Here is a 17,302-nt window from a genome sequence, read left to right as displayed (position 1 = left end):
TCTTCAAAATAGCCACCCTTTGCTCTGATTACTGCTTTGCACACTCTTGGCATTCTCTCCATGAGCTTCAAGAGGTAGTCACCTGAAATGGTTTCCACTTCATAGGTGTGCCTTATCAGGGTTAATTAGTGGAATTTCTTGCTTTATCAATGGGGTTGGGACCATCAGTTGTGTTGTGCAGAAGTCAGGTTAATACACAGCCGACAGCCCTATTGGACAACTGTTAAAATTCATATTATGGCAAGAACCAATCAGCTAACTAAAGAAAAACGAGTGGCCATCATTACTTTAAGAAATGAAGGTCAGTCAGTCCGGAAAATTGCAAAAACTTTAAATGTGTCCCCAAGTGGAGTCTGCTGCTAGGAAACCACTGCTAAGGAGAGGCAACAAGCAGAAGAGATTTGTTTGGGCCAAGAAACACAAGGAATGGACATTAGACCAGTGGAAATCTGTGCTTTGGTCTGATGAGTCCAAATTTGAGATCTTTGGTTCCAACCGCCGTGTCTTTGTGAGACGCAGAAAAGGTGAAGGGATGGATTCCACATGCCTGGTTCCCACTGTGAAGCATGGAGGAGGAGGTGTGATGGTGTGGGGGTGTTTTGCTGGTGACACTGTTGGGGATTTATTCAAAATTGAAGGCACACTGAACCAGCATGGCTACCACAGCATCCTGCAGCGACATGCCATCCCATCCGGTTTGCGTTTAGTTGTACGATCATTTAATTTTCAACAGGACAATGACCCCAAACACACCTCCAGGCTGTGTAAGGGCTATTTGACCAAGAAGGAGAGTGATGGAGTGCTGCGGCAGATGACCTGGCCTCCACAGTCACCGGACCTGAACCCAATCAAGATGGTTTGGGGTGAGCTGGACCGCAGAGTGAAGGCAAAGGGGCCAACAAGTGCTAAACACCTCTGGGAACTCCTTCAAGACTGTTGGAAAACCATTTCAGGTGACTACCTCTTGAAGCTCATGGAGAGAATGCCAAGAGTGTGCAAAGCAGTAATCAGAGCAAAGGGTGGCTATTTTGAAGAAACTAGAATATAAAACATGTTTTCAGTTATTTCACCTTTTTTGTTAAGTACATAACTCCACATGTGTTCATTCATAGTTTTGATGCCTTCAGTGAGAATCTACAATGTAAATAGTCATGAAAATAAAGAAAACGCATTGAATGAGAAGGTGTGTCCAAACTTTTGGCCTGTACTGTATATTAATATATGATAGTATATGTGTGTGACAATAATCATATGTGTATAATAACAGCAGAAGTATGACTAATGATAACAGCAGCAGCAGGAGGCATCTGGCAGGACCACGGCAGCAGCACAACCACACACGTCACACTATCCAGGCGCCACTGTGATATACTGCAAGACAGTGGAGCACAAAGGCTCTGGAGAAGAAGCTGAGTTAGTGACATCCAGAATGGCCGAGTTAGCAAGATGCAGTAACAGGACATGAGAGAGAGCGAGAAAGAGAGAAGGAGAGAAGGTGTATTATAGGAGGTCCCCCGGCAAACTAGGCCTAAGTCAGCCTAACTAGGGGCTGGTACAAGGCAAGCCTGAGCTGGCCCTAACTATAAGCTTTATCAAAGAGTAAAGTCTTAAGTCTAGTCTTAAATGTGGAGATGGTGTCTGCCTCCCAGACCGCAACAGGAAGATGATTCCACAGGAGAGGAGCCTGATAGCTGAAGGCTCTGGCTGGACCACGAGTAACCCTGCGTTCTCAGAGCGCAGTGTTCTGGTGGGATAATATGGCACTATGAGCTCTCTAAGATATGATGGAGGCTGACCATTTAGAGCTTTATAAGTTAACAGTAGGATTTTAAATTAAATTCTGGATTTTACAGGGAGCCAGTGCAGAGAAGCTAAAACAGGAGAAATATGATCTTAATAATAATAATAATAATAATACATTTTATTTGTTAGGGCGCCTTTCAAGCCACTCAAGGTCGCCTTACAGCAAAGATAAAACACAGCATACAAAACATCATAACACATCATACAATACATTAAAATAGAGGGGAAGACAGTAAGACAGTGTAATGCATATGATCAGGTGGAATGGGCAAGTCTGAACAGATGTGTTTTGAGTTTGGATTTGAACAGATTGACAGATGTGGTGTTGCGGAGGTCAAAGGTGAGTGAATTCTAGAGCTGTGGAGCAGAGCAGCTGAATGCTCTGCTCCCCATGGTAGCCAGGCAGGCGGGGGGAATGGAGAGGTGGATGGAGGAAGAGAGTGTCCGAACAGGTGTGGCAATGTGGAGGAGATCAGACCGGTATGGAGGGGCTAGGTTGTGAATGGCCTTGAAGGTGAGCAGTAAAATCTTGTATTGGATACGGTGTGTGATAGGGAGCCAGTGGAGCTGCTGGAGGACCGGTGTGATGTGGTGAGTGGATGGGGTCCTTGTGATAATGCGAGCTACTGAATTCTGTACCAGTTGTAGTTTATGGAGAGTTTTTTGTGGAAGGCCGAACAGGAGGGAGTTGCAGTAGTCAAGCCGGGAGGTGACGAGACTGTGGACCAGAATGGCAGCTGTGTGAGGTGTGAGAGAGGGGCGGAGGCGGTTGATGTTGCGGAGATGGAAGTAAGCTGACCGGGTTATGTGGTTGATATGAGAAGTGTAAGAAAGTGTGCTGTCGAGGATGACACCTAGACTCTTGACCTGTGGGGAAGGAGAAATGTTAGAGTTGTCAATAGATATTGTGAAACTGGGGGATTTGGATAGGGTGGTTTTAGTGCCAATGAGTAGAATTTCTGTTTTGTTGCTGTTTAATTTGAGGAAATTGGATGAAAACCAGGATTTTATTTCAAGGAGGCAGTCAGTGAGGGAGGAAGGTGGGAGAGTGGAGTCGGTTTGGTGGAAATATGGAGCTGGGTGTCATCCGCGTAGAGTGGAAGTGGATGTGATGTTTCCGGAAGATGTAGCCAAGGGGGAGTAAGTAAATGATGAATAGGAGGGGCCCCAGGACAGAGCCCTGGGGCACGCCTGTGGTGACTGGGAGTGGATGTGATGTGAATGATTTGAGTTGGATGAACTGAGTGCGGCCAGAGAGGTAGGATTTGAACCAGTTGAGGGGGGTATGTGTGATGCCAATAGAGAGGAGTCTGTCCAGGAGGGTGGTGTGTGAGATGGTGTCGAAGGTCGCACTCAGGTCAAGCAGGATGAGGATGGATAGGAGACCGGAATCAGCTGCCAGGAGGAAATCGTTGGTGATTTTGAGTAGTGCCGTTTCAGTACTGTGGAGAGGGCGGAAACCGGACTGGAATTGATCAAAAAGATTATTGCGGGAAAGGTGGGAATGGAGCTGAGAGGCAACAGTTTTTTCTAGTATCTTTGAGAGAAATGGAAGATTGGAGATGGGACGGAGGTTATTGTGGTTATTGGGATCTGCACCAGGTTTCTTGAGTATTGGGGTGACAGCAGCTGTTTTGAGGGGTGAGGGAACAATTCCAGTGGTGAGGGAAGAATGGATTATGTGCATGATGAGAGGGGCCAAAGAGGGAACAGTGGCTTTAACAAGAGCAGTTGGAAGGGGGTCTAATTGGCAGGTTGATGATTTGGATTTTTTGATCAGACCAGTGGTTTCGAAAATGGAAGGTAGAGCAAATACTGAGAGTGACTGGGAAGGGGACACAGGGGGAAATAGGGAAGATGAATTGTGAGAGGAGCTGGAAGCAAGTTGCTGATGGATGTTATTAATTTTAGCAGTAAAAAAGGATAGAAGGGTATTACAAAAGGCAGTAGAGTACATCTGTGGTGGAAGTGAGTCCGGGGGTTGAGTAATGTTACTGAGGAGTGAAAACAGGGCCCTTGAGTTGCCATTGTTTGAGTTGATTAAACCAGAGTAATAGGTGGATTTAGCCTGTGAGATGCAGTCCTTGTAGTGGAGAATGTGGTTGTGATATATTTCCTTGTGCACAGTGAGACCAGTTTTATTGTAGAGGCATTCCAGTTGGCGTCATTTGGATTTAAGTTGTCTGAGAGCGGGAGTGAACCATGGTGAGGAGCGGGTGAAAGTGACAGATCTGGTTTTAAGTGGGGCAAGATAGTCCAGGAGATTATGAAGACTGTTGTTGTAATGGAGTACCAGTTCATCAGGGGTGGAAAAGCTGTCTGCGTTGGGGAGGGAGCTAATGCCAGAAGAGAGAATGTCCAAATTAATGTCCTTAATATTACAGAAAGAAATAGTGCGTGGGAGATTGATTTTGGAAAGTGCAAGGTTGGCATTGAAGGAAACTAACGTGATCGGAAAAGGGGAGGGGAATTGCCTTACAGCTGACAGGAGAGAGACCAGAACAGCATATTAAATCGAGAGTATGTCCTTTTAAGTGTGTTGGGAAGTTGTTGAGTTGATGGAGTCCAAAACTGTCAATGCAAGATGTAAAATTTCTGGTGAGAGTGTTGCTGGTATTGTCCTTGTGGATAGTGAAGTCTCCCAGGAGTAGTATGTTTGGAGAGAGTGTGGAAAGATGTGTCAGGAATTGAGCAAAGTCATTTAAAAACTCCTTATTTGGTTTAGGGGGACGGTACACGGTGGCAACGATGGTGGGGATGGGGCCAGATAACTATGAGGTGATGGACTCAAATGTGTGATAGGCAGGGGTAGAAACTGGCAGGACTTTCCACTTCTCATGGTAGAGCATCGCAAGACCTCCTCCCCTGCCAGAGTCATGCGGTCGACAGCTGTAAATAAATCCGGGGGGAGTGGAATCATTGAGTGGAATAAAATTGGGCGGTTGCCATGTTTCGCTTAAACAGAGAAAATCAAAGTTATGGTCCGTGATAAGATCCTGTATGAGCTGACCCATGCTCGTGAGTGAGCGGATGTTTAACAGTCCGAAATTGGTATTGGTGTTGTCATGCTTGTGGGATAAGAGAGACAGGGGCACTCAGTTTTATGTAGGAGAGGTTATTTTTATTTACAACTTTGAAAGTGGACTGAGGGCGGAAGGGTCTGACAGTTAGAATGGTCGCAATGGGGAAAGTAGCAGGAGAGGGGTGTAGTGACAGCAGGGGCCTGTAGGGGAGTAGACGGAGACAGTGGTACACTGAGAATGCACAGTAGAAGAAGAGGGAGGGACCTGTGTGTGTGAGTGGGTGAGGTGAGTAAACAGTCAGTCAGGCGGGTATGATTGGACAGCGTGCTGCAGGTTAGCTTTTAGCATGTAGTTGCGGAGTCTGGATGGATACCATCGGGTTTTAACAAGGATTGGAGATTCCAGAACAAGTTAAAATTATCTATGAAGCCCACACTGAGTGCCCTGCAGACAGACTGGAGACAGGTGTGGAGCTGGAGGACTCTGCTGAACTTTTCTATCCCACGGCCGTGAGGAGAGAGCGGTCCACTGATGAAGATGGATATACTGGTGCTGGTTAGGAACTGTAGGAGTTGTCTGAACTGTGATTTGGTCACCTCAGAGTGTCGAAGTGATGAATCATTTATTCCAACGTGAACAATAATCCTGTGGATGGAGGACGGCAATGTGTTCAGCAGATCTGGGAGTTTTTGCAGGATGACGGGGACTGTGGCTCCGGGGAAACAATGCGTTACAGCATTAAAAAAGCGGATGTGTCGTGTAATTGAGTCCCCAATGATTAAAGTAGTCGGAGGAAAAAGGGGGCGAGGGGATGCTGAATGTGGGGTCTCATGGCTGGATGAGGTGGGAGAAGCGGTCAGTGGAGGAGACTTCACCAGAAGCGATGAAGTGGCTGGACAGGGACCGACATAGAGGGGGGCGGGGGCGAAGCGGGAGCAGCTGACACAGCCGGAGGGAGAGGTAAGTGGAGCCATGCTGTGTGTGCGGTGTGTGGTACCTGGGGGAGAAGGATAGAGAGGAGGCCAGTACATGGGCTAAAGGTGCACAGAGTTATGGTAGTTTAGAGATCAAGCGTAGTAGCCAGCAGTGAGGGAACGGGCACTTACACGCAGGTGGTGTTAAAGGTGTTAGCTGCGGTGATCCACAGAAAGAGTGACAGAGCAGGGCGTCAAGTAGCGGGACTTACCGGCATGGGCCCAGAACTGGGCCCGCTGCAGAGATCGGACTTCAATAACAACACAACACCCGGTATAATCCTCAGCAGATGGGCTTCAGATCGTTGATAAAACAAGCCGGTGGTAACAGCAGAGAAAGCGCAGCATAGTCAGCTGAAATTTTCCCACGCTGTCAACGCAGGTCCGGTTGTGTTAATCGACAGTAAACGCCCAGCAAGTATACACGATCGGCCATCCGGTCAAAGTACACACATTAAACAGTTAGAATATTAAACGTAGGTCTTTCAAAATAGTATAAAAACTAGAATTAAAAACTAAAACTGAGAGCCGAAGTGACGGAGGACGCCGGTGGAACCCGGAAATGGAAGTTCCTGATTATAGCAGGATCTTGAATTTCTGGATCTTGAATTTCTTGTTTCTTAGTTCCTGTTAGCACACGTGCCGCTGCATTCTGAATTAGCTGGAGAGTTTTTTAAGACTTACTAGAGCTACCTGATAATAGGGAGTTACAGTAATCCAGTCTAGAGGTAACAAAAGCATGGACCAATTTTTCTGCATCTTTTCGGGTCAGGATAGGCCTAATTTTTGCAATATTATGCAGATGAAAAAATGCAGTCCGTGAGGTTTGTTTTAGATGACAATTAAAAGACAAATCTTGATCAAATATTACTCCGAGGTTTCTTATGGTAGCGCTAGAAGCCAGAGCAATGCCATCTAGAGAAACTATGTCAGATAAAGAGTCTTCATTTTTGTCTGAATTTAACATAAGGAAATTGGTGCTCATCCAGGTTTTTATGTCTTTAAGGCAGTTACGTGTATCATCCGCTTAACAATGGAAATTTACGGAGTGATTTCTAATGATTTTACCTAAGGGAAGCATATATAGAGTAAATAGGATTGGTCTGAGCACAGAACCTTGCGGAACTCCAAAACAAAGTTTAGTACGTAAGGATGATTCATCATGAAAGTGAACAAACTGAAAACGATCAGATAAATAAAATTTAAACCAGCTTAGTGCAGAACCTTTTAGGCCAATTAAATGTTTCAGTATCTGTAGCAGAATTTGATGGTCAATTGTGTCAAACGCCACACTAAGATCTAATAAAACAAGTACAGAGACGAGTCCTTTGTCTGAAGCAATCAGAAGGTCATTTGTAATTTTAACCAGTGCTGTCTCAGTGTTATGATGCACTCTAAATCCTGACTGAAATTCCTCAAATAAATTATTATCATGAAGAAAATCACACAGCTGGTCTGCAACTACTTTCTCAAGGATCTTTGAAAGAAAGGGAAGATTAGATATTGGTCTATAGTTGGCTAACACCTCTGGATCCAGGGTGGGCTTTTTTAGGAGAGGTTTAATTACAGCTACCTTAAAAGACTGTGGTACATAGCCTGTTAATAGAGATATATTGATCATGTCTAATAAGTGAGTGTTAACTAAAGGTAAGACTTCCTTAAAGCTATAGTTGGTAATGACCAATTATAGTTGGTCATTACCAACTATAGCGTTAAGGTTGGTAATGTTGGTAATGATGGTAATGATAGTTGGTAATGACCAACTATAGTTGGTCATTACCAACTATAGCTTTAAGGAAGTCTTACCTTTAGTTAACTCTAAGGGCTCTAGTTTCCCGGCGCAGCGCAGGGTGGCGAACCCCGCGCAGAGCTAGTTTCGAGCAGCGCAACCCGAGGCACGCTCAGTTTGGTAGTTTGGCAGACCGAGGTGCGCTGAGATGGGTGTGGCGGCGCAGCAGGGGGAGGTATCGACAGATCCAGCTTGGCGCAGTGACAGTTTCGTGCCAAAAGGTGCTAAAAGCTCGCCAACTGAAACCACATCTACTGTCAGTGCAGGGGGAGCGCAGCCGGTGTAAGCCGAAGTTTGGCTGACCAGCGGACAGTGCGCACACATCACCAAAACCTCACAGGCAGGTTTCCAGAATGTCAGGCACATTAACGATGCAATAAATACCCAAAAAAACACAATTCCATGCAACTATCTGCAATCAGCACATAAATGTATCTCTATATCGCCTGTCCCGTCACATCTGATGTCAGATCAAAGGGGATTGGCACCGTTTGGCACGTTTGGCACGCTAGGCACGCGTAATGGAAACCCAACCTGATTTGAATAACACAGTTGCAAACTAATGAGTTCACATCCCTCTCAGCCAACCACAAACAGCCACAGCATCAGATAGGGAGTATATATTCAGCAACTGTCATCTTAGAAAAGTCAAAAGAAAAGAAACCAAGTGAGACTGCGAGAGAGAAAGAGAGAGAGAGGGCACGCGCACGAGAGAAATGCAACATTGATTTACAACTGTGGTGACCTCCTCCCAGGCTACCTTTGCATCATCAGCCCGTGGAGGTCTGCTCGCAGTTCCGTATATTCGGACACTGTGAGCTTGGAACTCCTGGACCAAAACATCAGTTTCCTCCTGGGAGACGTTTGGCTGTCTGACGCTGCTGCTCTCTTCCGCCATGGTGAATAAACTCTCATTACGCCTTCGCGCGGCGCATTTAAGGGCAAGGAGAGGGGCTCATTTGATTGGTGTGATGTGTGTAAAACCCACTCCACGCCGTCTCTCCTCCCTCTTTCCGACTTGCGCCAGTAGGAGGGACGGAGGTGGGAAAGAGGAGTAGCTGCGCCAGGCACACAGTGTGCCAAACTTACAAAATCCACCTGGCCACACCCAGTTGGCGAAGTGCAGGTGCGCTGCGCCTCCTCCGCGCCCGGTCTGCGAAACTAGAGCCCTCACTTATTAGACATGATCAATATATCTCTATTAACAGGAGAGCTAGCAAGATTTGAAAGTGGTACCTCCTCTAAGCTCCATCCCCTCCTCCCTCTGCCGTCAGTGCTCCATCCAAAGCCACGGCTCCACAAACTTGAACGCGCATCCTGCAGTGGGTAGGAGTCAGCAGGGCAGAGGAGAGCCGAGTAAAATAACAAATCCCCCCGAAGCAAACAAATAATTATCTGTCCAACAGAAAGACAGCAACCTCTGTATCACTTTTCAGGCCCTTCAGCTCCCTCAGTTGTCTCCACCGTTCAAAAGCTGCACCGATGTTGACGCCTGGTTTGTCCTCTCGCTTTATCCAAAGACTTTTTCGTCGCAGCCTTTTCTGCCTACGACTTTCTTTTCTCAGCCTGTTCAGCGGGGCGAGCCATTACAAGTAACACTGGAAGTGGTACTTTTGGCTGCATTTTCTCTGCCATTGTTCAGCAAACTCCTGCTAACTCGGTATTTCTGCTGAGGAGTGTGCTAAATATTTCTGATGAGCAAGCCCCAACCTCTGGGGGAGACGAGTGAGACCAATGCCGAAGTGCCAAAAACTGCAGTTCACTTACTGTCCACATGAGGCTGGCTCCGGAAGTGAGTCAATTCCAATAGACCCCCATGTTAAAATGCCCAACTTTAGAGCAGAAATAAACACGTTTACAGCCTGGTACAAACCAAGACAGGCTCTAGTCAATGTTTTCTACCTGTGTTTTTAACCTGTCATCTTTCTCTCTTCTAGGACACTTGAGGAAAGTTACAACGCCTCAACCAATGTGATGTTTACTCCACAGTAAAGAGGTTGTTTCACAAGAAATTAAGATTTTGCAAATTATGACACTGGGTCCTAATCCATAGGTTTTATAATTACTGTTATAAATCTTTTCATTTATTTCATGTGTACTTTTTGTAACCTTTTAATATGGATGTTTTCATTAATGCAAGCTTTGACTTAATTTTGTTAAACTGTTTGTGTAATGGTTATAACTTTTGCTATATAAAATGGATCAGACAAAATTTACTTTAGAGTAAAAGCATTTTTTTCGGAAGCTGTCATTCATCAGTTTCCTGTGATGATTGGAAATATAGTGGTGATTTAAAACATTAACAAAATATAATTGTTATTAATGGCATCTTAATGTTTTCATTTATGTCTTAACATTTACCCAAGTTTGCATTTATCTCAGCAGAATGTAAAAAAAAAATGAAAAGCTGATGTTATGTGCTGGTTTTGTTTGAACATTTCTTTAAGACAAATGAAGAAAATTTCACTGAGAAACTCTTCTCCTTTTGTGAAAAACAAGGAAATATCTGCACACTGAATTGTTTTAAGTCTCGTAGGAGGTATTATTTATTTGTGACGTTGTGACATATGAGAAGGTTCTGTGGGTATTGCTCGGTATTGAGGCTTATATAGTGAGGCTAAAAAAACAACACATAATTGGCTGATTATCTTTCTGTTTGCCTCACTATAAAAACGTCACGATACCTTTGCCTGAGGAAGACCCTCTCAGAGTTGGCAACATAGCGAACAAGTGATACCTCCTTGGGGGCTTCAAAACTATTGTGTCCAGCTAACTGTTTGTTTTTCACTTTGAGCCCTTTTATCCAGTCACATTCTTCTGTGTTAAAACTAGACTTCTAACAGAGCAGCAAACAAAGGTTACTCTCCAAAATCTTCTCAGGCTCTGCTGCTGGGTGTAAGGTGCTTAGTTATCTTCAAGTACAAAGTTAAAATAATCAGGCCCACACAGAAATGGACTGCTTAATTTTTTGTCAGTGACAATGTTAAACATTAATGCTTAATGTTTTATCTGTAGTGTATGATTTGTTTGCCCTTTCAATTGACAGATTTGATTGTGAAATACAACATTCAGTCAGTAACAAAGACAAAAAGACAAAATAAATAGACAAAATAAATAGAATTTATTGAAATTTTAAACAAGTTATAGATGAATATAAAAAACTCAATATTAGCCATGACAGCCTGGGCTATGAGGCCTAACAAAATGTGTCCTAAAGGCCAAATTCAAAAGCAGTGACACTGCCAACTGTAAGCAGTTCACTGCGTTTGGAGGTGGTCTTTAAGACAATTAACTAATGTACTTAAAAATATATAATTTCTCCTGGGTGTGAGATGAATGTGTCTGATGTGAGGGTGCTCAATTATGGCACCATTTAAACTATGAACAAAAGTAGCCATAACACTGTAAACACATTTCCTGGCCTTATCAATCTTTGCTGGATTGCCACCAGCCTCCCACCTGCACCTTTGGGCCAATGAAGAAAATGTTATCTTAATGCCAGGATGCTGGAGGTGAAGCTGGTGCAGGTCCTCCTTCATCATGCTGACCAACTTGACACTGCTGACCTTCCCCATGTCACTGCCGCCACAGTGGATAATGAGGACATCTGGTGCTGCTCTTCCTCGCAGGGAGTGGGAAAAGAAGGAGAAAAGGCCTCTCCACTGCAGTCCACCCCAGCCAAACGAGCAGACACGGACGCCCGGCATGCTGAGGGTGCTTCCCAAGGTCTCTGCAGCTCTCTGGACACTACTCTGGACATAGCTGTCACCAGTGATCCACACTGTGCATATGAAAGTAAAATGAGTGCAATAAATAATTAGCGTTATATATTTAAAAAAAAAAGTTGAAGCTTTTTTTTTTTTTTAAGATAACAGTTGAATCAATGTTTCAAGGTTTGTTGTATAACGTTAGTTTCAGCTAAACTTCTTAGCCTCGTAGCTTGTTAGCCTAGTTTGTTAGCCTTAGCTAACTTAGCAGCGCCAAGCGAGGTGGGCGTGTTTAGGCAACCAGGCTTCCTTTGGCCCGCCTCTTTGCCCATTTTGATTGTCGGGGAGTTGGGCGGAGTCAGGCACTGCCAAGATGCCGACGTCCAGAGCGGAGTATTTTGAGCTTCAAATCCAGTCTTCAGAAATGGATGGGTGACGTCACAGTGACTACGTCCATTATTTTATACAGTCTATGGTGATGAGTGCATACAGGGAGGAGGGAGGGACAGAGGGGGGCTCGGGCAGGACGAGACATGAAGGCATCTGATTGGTTCTTTCCATTCGCACCAAATGGCAGGGATTGGTCAGAGTTTTTACAGGCATGCAGCTGCCACAGAGGTCGGATTTTTTTTATCCCTTTTTCTGAACACATTATGTATTGACTACTCTCAGGATAGAAGGACCATTTCACCCAGTATAACAAAAAGTGTTTCTGAACAGGATTACCAACTATAGCTTTAAGTAGCCTCGTTGGGATGGGGTCTAAGAGACACGTTGATGATTTAGATGAAGAAATCATTGCGGAAGAAATCTGGGAGAAGCAATCTAATTAGGTCTCACAGCTGTGTTTGAGGGCAGATAGGTACTATCTGAGGACAGGAGGTCATGAATTTTGCCTCTAATAGAATTTTGTCATTAAAAAAGCTCATCAAAACATTACTGCTAAGGGCTAAAGGAATACAAGGCTCAATAGAACTGTGACTCTCAGTCAGCCTGGCTACAGTGCTGAAAAGAAACCTGGGGTTGTTCTTATTTTCTTCTGTTAAAGCTGAGTAATAGTTTGCTCTGGCATTGCAGAGGCCCCTCTTATACGTTTTGAGACTGTCTGCCCAGACCAAACGAGATTCTTCCAGTTTGGTTAATCGCCAATTCCTTTCAAATTTTTGTGATATTTGTTTTAACTTACAGGTTTGAGAGTTATACCAAGGAGCAAGCTTTCTTTGCTTTGTTAGCTTCTTTTTAAGAGGTGCTACGGAGTCGAGTGTTGTTCACAACGAGCCTACAGCGCTATCGACAAGATGATCAATTCGGGAGACGTTAAAGTCGGTACAGGAAACCTCTGTTACTGAAAGACATGGTATTAAATTTAGCGACGGAGGAATCATTTCCTTAAATTTTGCGACAGCAGTATCTGATAAACATCTAGTATAGTAACTGTTGCTGAGTGGCGTGTAATCGAGTAAAAAGAAATCAAAAGTAATTAAATAATAATCCAATAGCGAGGGATTCTGTGGAAAGACTGTTAGGTTATCAATTACAATTCCATACGTCAGAACTAGATCGAGGGTATGGTTAAGGGTTCATGTACACCCTGACTGAAGCCAATGGAGTCCAATAATGAGATAAACGCGATAGCCAGGGAGTCATTATCAACGTCAACATGAATGTCAAAATCGCCTCCAATAATAACTTTATCTGATTTAAGAACTCTGAGAATTCAGATACAAATTCAGAATACGGGCCAGAAGCACGGTACACTATAACAAATAAAAGTGGCTGCGAGGTTTTCCAGGTCGGATGTAAAAGACTAAAAACAAGGCTTTCAAATGAATTCTAATCTAGTTTAGGTTTAGGGCTGATTAACAGACTAGAGTTAAAAATGGCTGCAACTCCCCCTCCTCGGCCGCTGCCTCGAGGAATGTGGGTATTATTATGACTGGGAGGAGTGGATTCATTTAGACTGACAAATTCATCTTGACACAGCCAGGTTTCAGTGAGGCTGAGTAAATCAATATGATTATCTGATATTAATTCGTTTACTAACACTGCTTGTTTTGTCTTTCTGTCACAGAAGAGGTTTTAATTTTCATGAGGTTGTTATGCACAACTCCTCTTTGTTTAATTTTAGATTTTGATCATTTAGGTGGTCGGGGGACAGACACCGTTTGTATAAAACTATGGGTGGGTAACTGCACTAGAAGCTCAGAGAAGCATGTAGGACTGCAACTCTGAGTCCTGGTCTCAACTCTGGGTTGTCAGGGTTTTGAATTACTAATAAACTTGGCCAGGTTCCTAGATATGAGAGCAGCTCCATCCAAAGTGGGATGAATGCCGTCTCTCCTAATAAGACCAGGTTTTCCCCAGAAGGTTTGCCAATGATTAATGAAACCCACATTGTTTGCTGGACACCACCTGGACAGCCAGCGATTAAATGATGACATGCGGCTAAACATGTCATCAGTGGTCAGATTTTGGAGGGGTCCAGAGAAAACTACGGAGTCCAACATAGTTTTTGTGTATTCACACACCTGAGGCAACATTCATTTTAGTGACCTCCGATTGGTGTAACCGGGTGACATTGCCACCAACGTGAATAACGATCTTACTAAATCTACGTTTAGCTTTAGCCAGCAGTTTTAAATTTGATTCAATGTCGCCCGCTCTGGCCCCAGGGAAAAATTTGACTATGGCCGCTGGTGTTGCTAACTTCACGTTCCTCAGAATAGAGCTGCCAATGATCAGAGTTTTCTCCTCAGCGGGTGTGTCGCTGAGTGGGGAAAAGCAGTTAGAAACATGAACAGGCTGGTGGTGAACCGTGGGCTTCGGCTTGGAGCTACGCTTCTCCCGGACAGTTACCAGCCTCCCGGCTGCACGGGGGTTACCGGGGGACCGCTAGCAGAGGCTATGCTATGTGGCTCCACACCGGCTACAGGCGGCTGGCTAACTACCACAGCTACCGAGTGATTTTCCATGATGCGGAGCTGCGTTTCTAATTCACTGAGCATCGCCTCCAACGCAGCAAATAAACTACACTTATTACAGTTACCACTGTTGCTAAAGGAGGCAGAGGCATAACTAAACATCTGGCACACCGAGCAAGAAAGAGCAGGAGAAGGAGAAGCCATCGCTAACTATTAAGCTAATGTAGCTAACAAGGCTAATAACGTGCAAACAACAGCTAAGAGATTAGCAAGTCATAAAAAGGAGGATAGCTATAAGTGCTTAAACAGAACTAGTGTGGGTTAAGACTTGAATTAGATGTTAAGCAATCGAAGTAAGGAAAAAACAGAAAGAAAGCTAGTAGAATTCGCTAGAGCAGCACATAGACGTTCTCACAGAACACACTGGAAATGACACAACACGCTTACTGCAATACGGCTGGATTACTGTAACTCTCTATTATCAGGTAGCTCTAGTAAGTCCTTAAAAACTCTCCAGCTAATGCAGAATGCAGCAGCACGTGTACTAACAGGAACTAAGAAACGAGATCATATTTCTCCTGTTTAAGCTTCGCTGCACTGGCTCCCTGTAAAATCCAGAATTGAATTTAAAATCCTACTGTTAACTTATAAAGCTCTAAATGGTAAAGCTCCGTCATATCTTAGAGAGCTCATAGTGCCATATTATCCCACCAGAACACTGCGCTCTGAGAACGCAGGGTTACTCGCGGCCCCTAAAGTCTCCAAAAGTAGATCAGGAGCCAGAGCCTTCAGCTATCAGGCTCCTCTCCTGTGGAATCATCTTCCTGTTATGATCTGGGAGGCAGACACCGTCTCCACATTTAAGACTAGACTTAAGACTTTCCTCTTTGATAAAGCTTATAGTTAGGGCTGGCTCAGGCTTGCCCTGTACCAGCCCCTACTTAGGCTGACTTAGGCCTAGTCTGCCGGAGGACCCCCTATAATACACCGGGCTCCCTCTCTCTCCCTCTCTCTCTCTCTCTCTCTCTCTCTCTCTCTCTCTCTCTCTCTCTCTCTCTCTCTCATCCTATTACTGCATCTTGCTAACTCGGCCATTCTGGATGTCACTAACTCGGCTTCTTCTCCGGAGCCTTTGTGATCCACTGTCTCTCAGATTAACTCATATCGCAGCGGTGCCTGGACAGCGTGACATGTGTGGTTGTGCTGCTGCCGTGGTCCTGCCAGATGCCTCCTGCTGCTGCTGCCATCATTAGTCATTAGTCATACTTCTACTGTTATTATACACATATGACTATTGTCACACATGTATACTGCCAGATATTAATACATACTTTCAACATATTGTACCACAGTAGCCAGAACTATAACTATAATATTATTACTTTCAATAATGTTGTTGTAAGCTACTGTCATTACCTGCATCTCTCTCTCTCTCTCTCTCTCTCTCTCTCTCTGGCTGTCTCATTGTGTCATGCGAATTACTGTTAATTTATTATGCGATCTGTTCTGTACGACATCTATTGCACGTCTGTCCGTCCTGGAAGAGGGATCCCTCCTCAGTTGCTCTTCCTGAGGTTTCTACCGTTTTTTTTCCCCGTTAAAGGGGAAAAAAAGGGGTTTTTCCTTATCCGCTGCGAGGGTCATAAGGACAGAGGAATGTCGTATGCTGTAAAGCCCTGTGAGGCAAATTGTGATTTGTGATATTGGGCTTTATAAATAAAATTGATTGATTGATTGATTGAATACGTCAGCACATCCACGTCTATAGATAGACCATGACTCCCACAGAATGGTAAATGGATGGACCTGCATTTGTATAGCGCCTTTCTAGTCATCTGACCACTCCAAGTGCTTTTTACACTACGAGTCACATTCACCCATTCACACACTGGTGGCCAGGGCCAGGGGCGAAAATCCCATTTCATAGTTGGGGGGGACAATAAACAGTAAAATTTTAGAGAATAATTCCGGGGGGGGGGGGGGGGGGCAAGGAAAAAAAGTTGTAGCCTGTCTTTTATACAGCATCTTTTACCGCAATTTGACGTTTTAATCTTCTCTGTCTCTCCAACAGGCAGGCATAGGACCTTTCTTAGCACTGGCTGAGTCCACCTGCACATGTCCAGATTTAAAAGAAAATGATTGAAATCAAATTAACATGTACACATGCAATGAATAAAGTAATTATCAGGCAAAAATCTAAGTTTGTTTATCAGATTTCTCATAATCAGATAACTGCCTTTTTCCAGATGAAAGATATCAGATTATGCTATTTACACGCCCACTTGATCTCTCTCTCTCTGTCTCTCTCTCTCTCTCTCTTTCTCTCTGTCTCTCTCTCTCTCGCTCTCTCTATCTCTCTTATTCTCCTTTGAAACCTGTCTTGCAGTGTTGAGCTGTTAGCATGTTCGTTTTTTTACCAGCAGTGAGATCATAACTTTAAAAAATGTTTGAAAGAAAAGTAACCAAAGATGAATGACTGAATGACTGAATATTTCATTTGTTTACAAGGTACTTTGAATTTTGAAACCTGTTTTATTGACCTGTTCGAAATAAATTACTTTTTTTGGACTTACAACATTTATCTCAGCATTGCAAGTTATTGATAACGAGAGAGTCAAGACTCAAGCCAGCAGCAGCCACATGTAGAAAAGTGGATATACAGTGAATGTCTGTGCTTATGAGAAATGGCTTAACAACTAAACATTTCCTGCAATTAAACTAGTAAACTGGTTTATAAACAGTGTGCTGTGAGATCTGCCCCTGCGCACCTCACAACCGTGTGTAATAGTCGCGCGTAATGACCACTCCTCGTCGGTTAAACTGCACATCTTTCATGTTTGTTTCACTGACAGGTGGAGAGCCTACAGACAGGTACCCATTGGCTACGAGCCACTCCGCCACTGACTGCTCTTGTCCTGTTCTCTCCCTCTTCTTTCTCTCCTGTCCTCTCTGACTATCACTAAACTCTGAGCTTAATCATTAGCTTTTAGCTTAGTAGCACTCGTAATTGAGTAGGCTTTTGAACAATGCAGGAGAAATGTTGTAGACAGTTTATATTATCAGCCTGGGCCTGGGGCTTGTTGTA

At 44.2% G+C, this 17,302-nt stretch overlaps 1 protein-coding gene across 1 annotated transcript in view; it reads left to right on the top strand.

Annotated features, from left to right (window-relative positions):
* tspan13b (tetraspanin 13b) overlaps positions 1–16,792 on the top strand; it is a 64,604-nt gene extending 47,812 nt beyond the window's left edge. Inside the window, exon 6 of the mRNA XM_078176113.1 lies at positions 15,371–16,792. Within this exon, the coding sequence (XP_078032239.1) occupies positions 15,371–15,406 (36 nt within the window). The 3' untranslated portion in view covers positions 15,407–16,792. The remainder of the gene's footprint in view (positions 1–15,370) is intronic.
* Positions 16,793–17,302: the final 510 nt, after the last annotated feature.

This window comes from Epinephelus lanceolatus, chromosome 16 (assembly GCF_041903045.1).
Source record: "Epinephelus lanceolatus isolate andai-2023 chromosome 16, ASM4190304v1, whole genome shotgun sequence".
In the NCBI taxonomy this organism is placed as follows: Eukaryota; Metazoa; Chordata; class Actinopteri; order Perciformes; family Serranidae; genus Epinephelus; species Epinephelus lanceolatus.
Note: the sequence above shows the minus strand (reverse complement) of the source record. Positions and strands in the feature narration are given on the sequence as shown.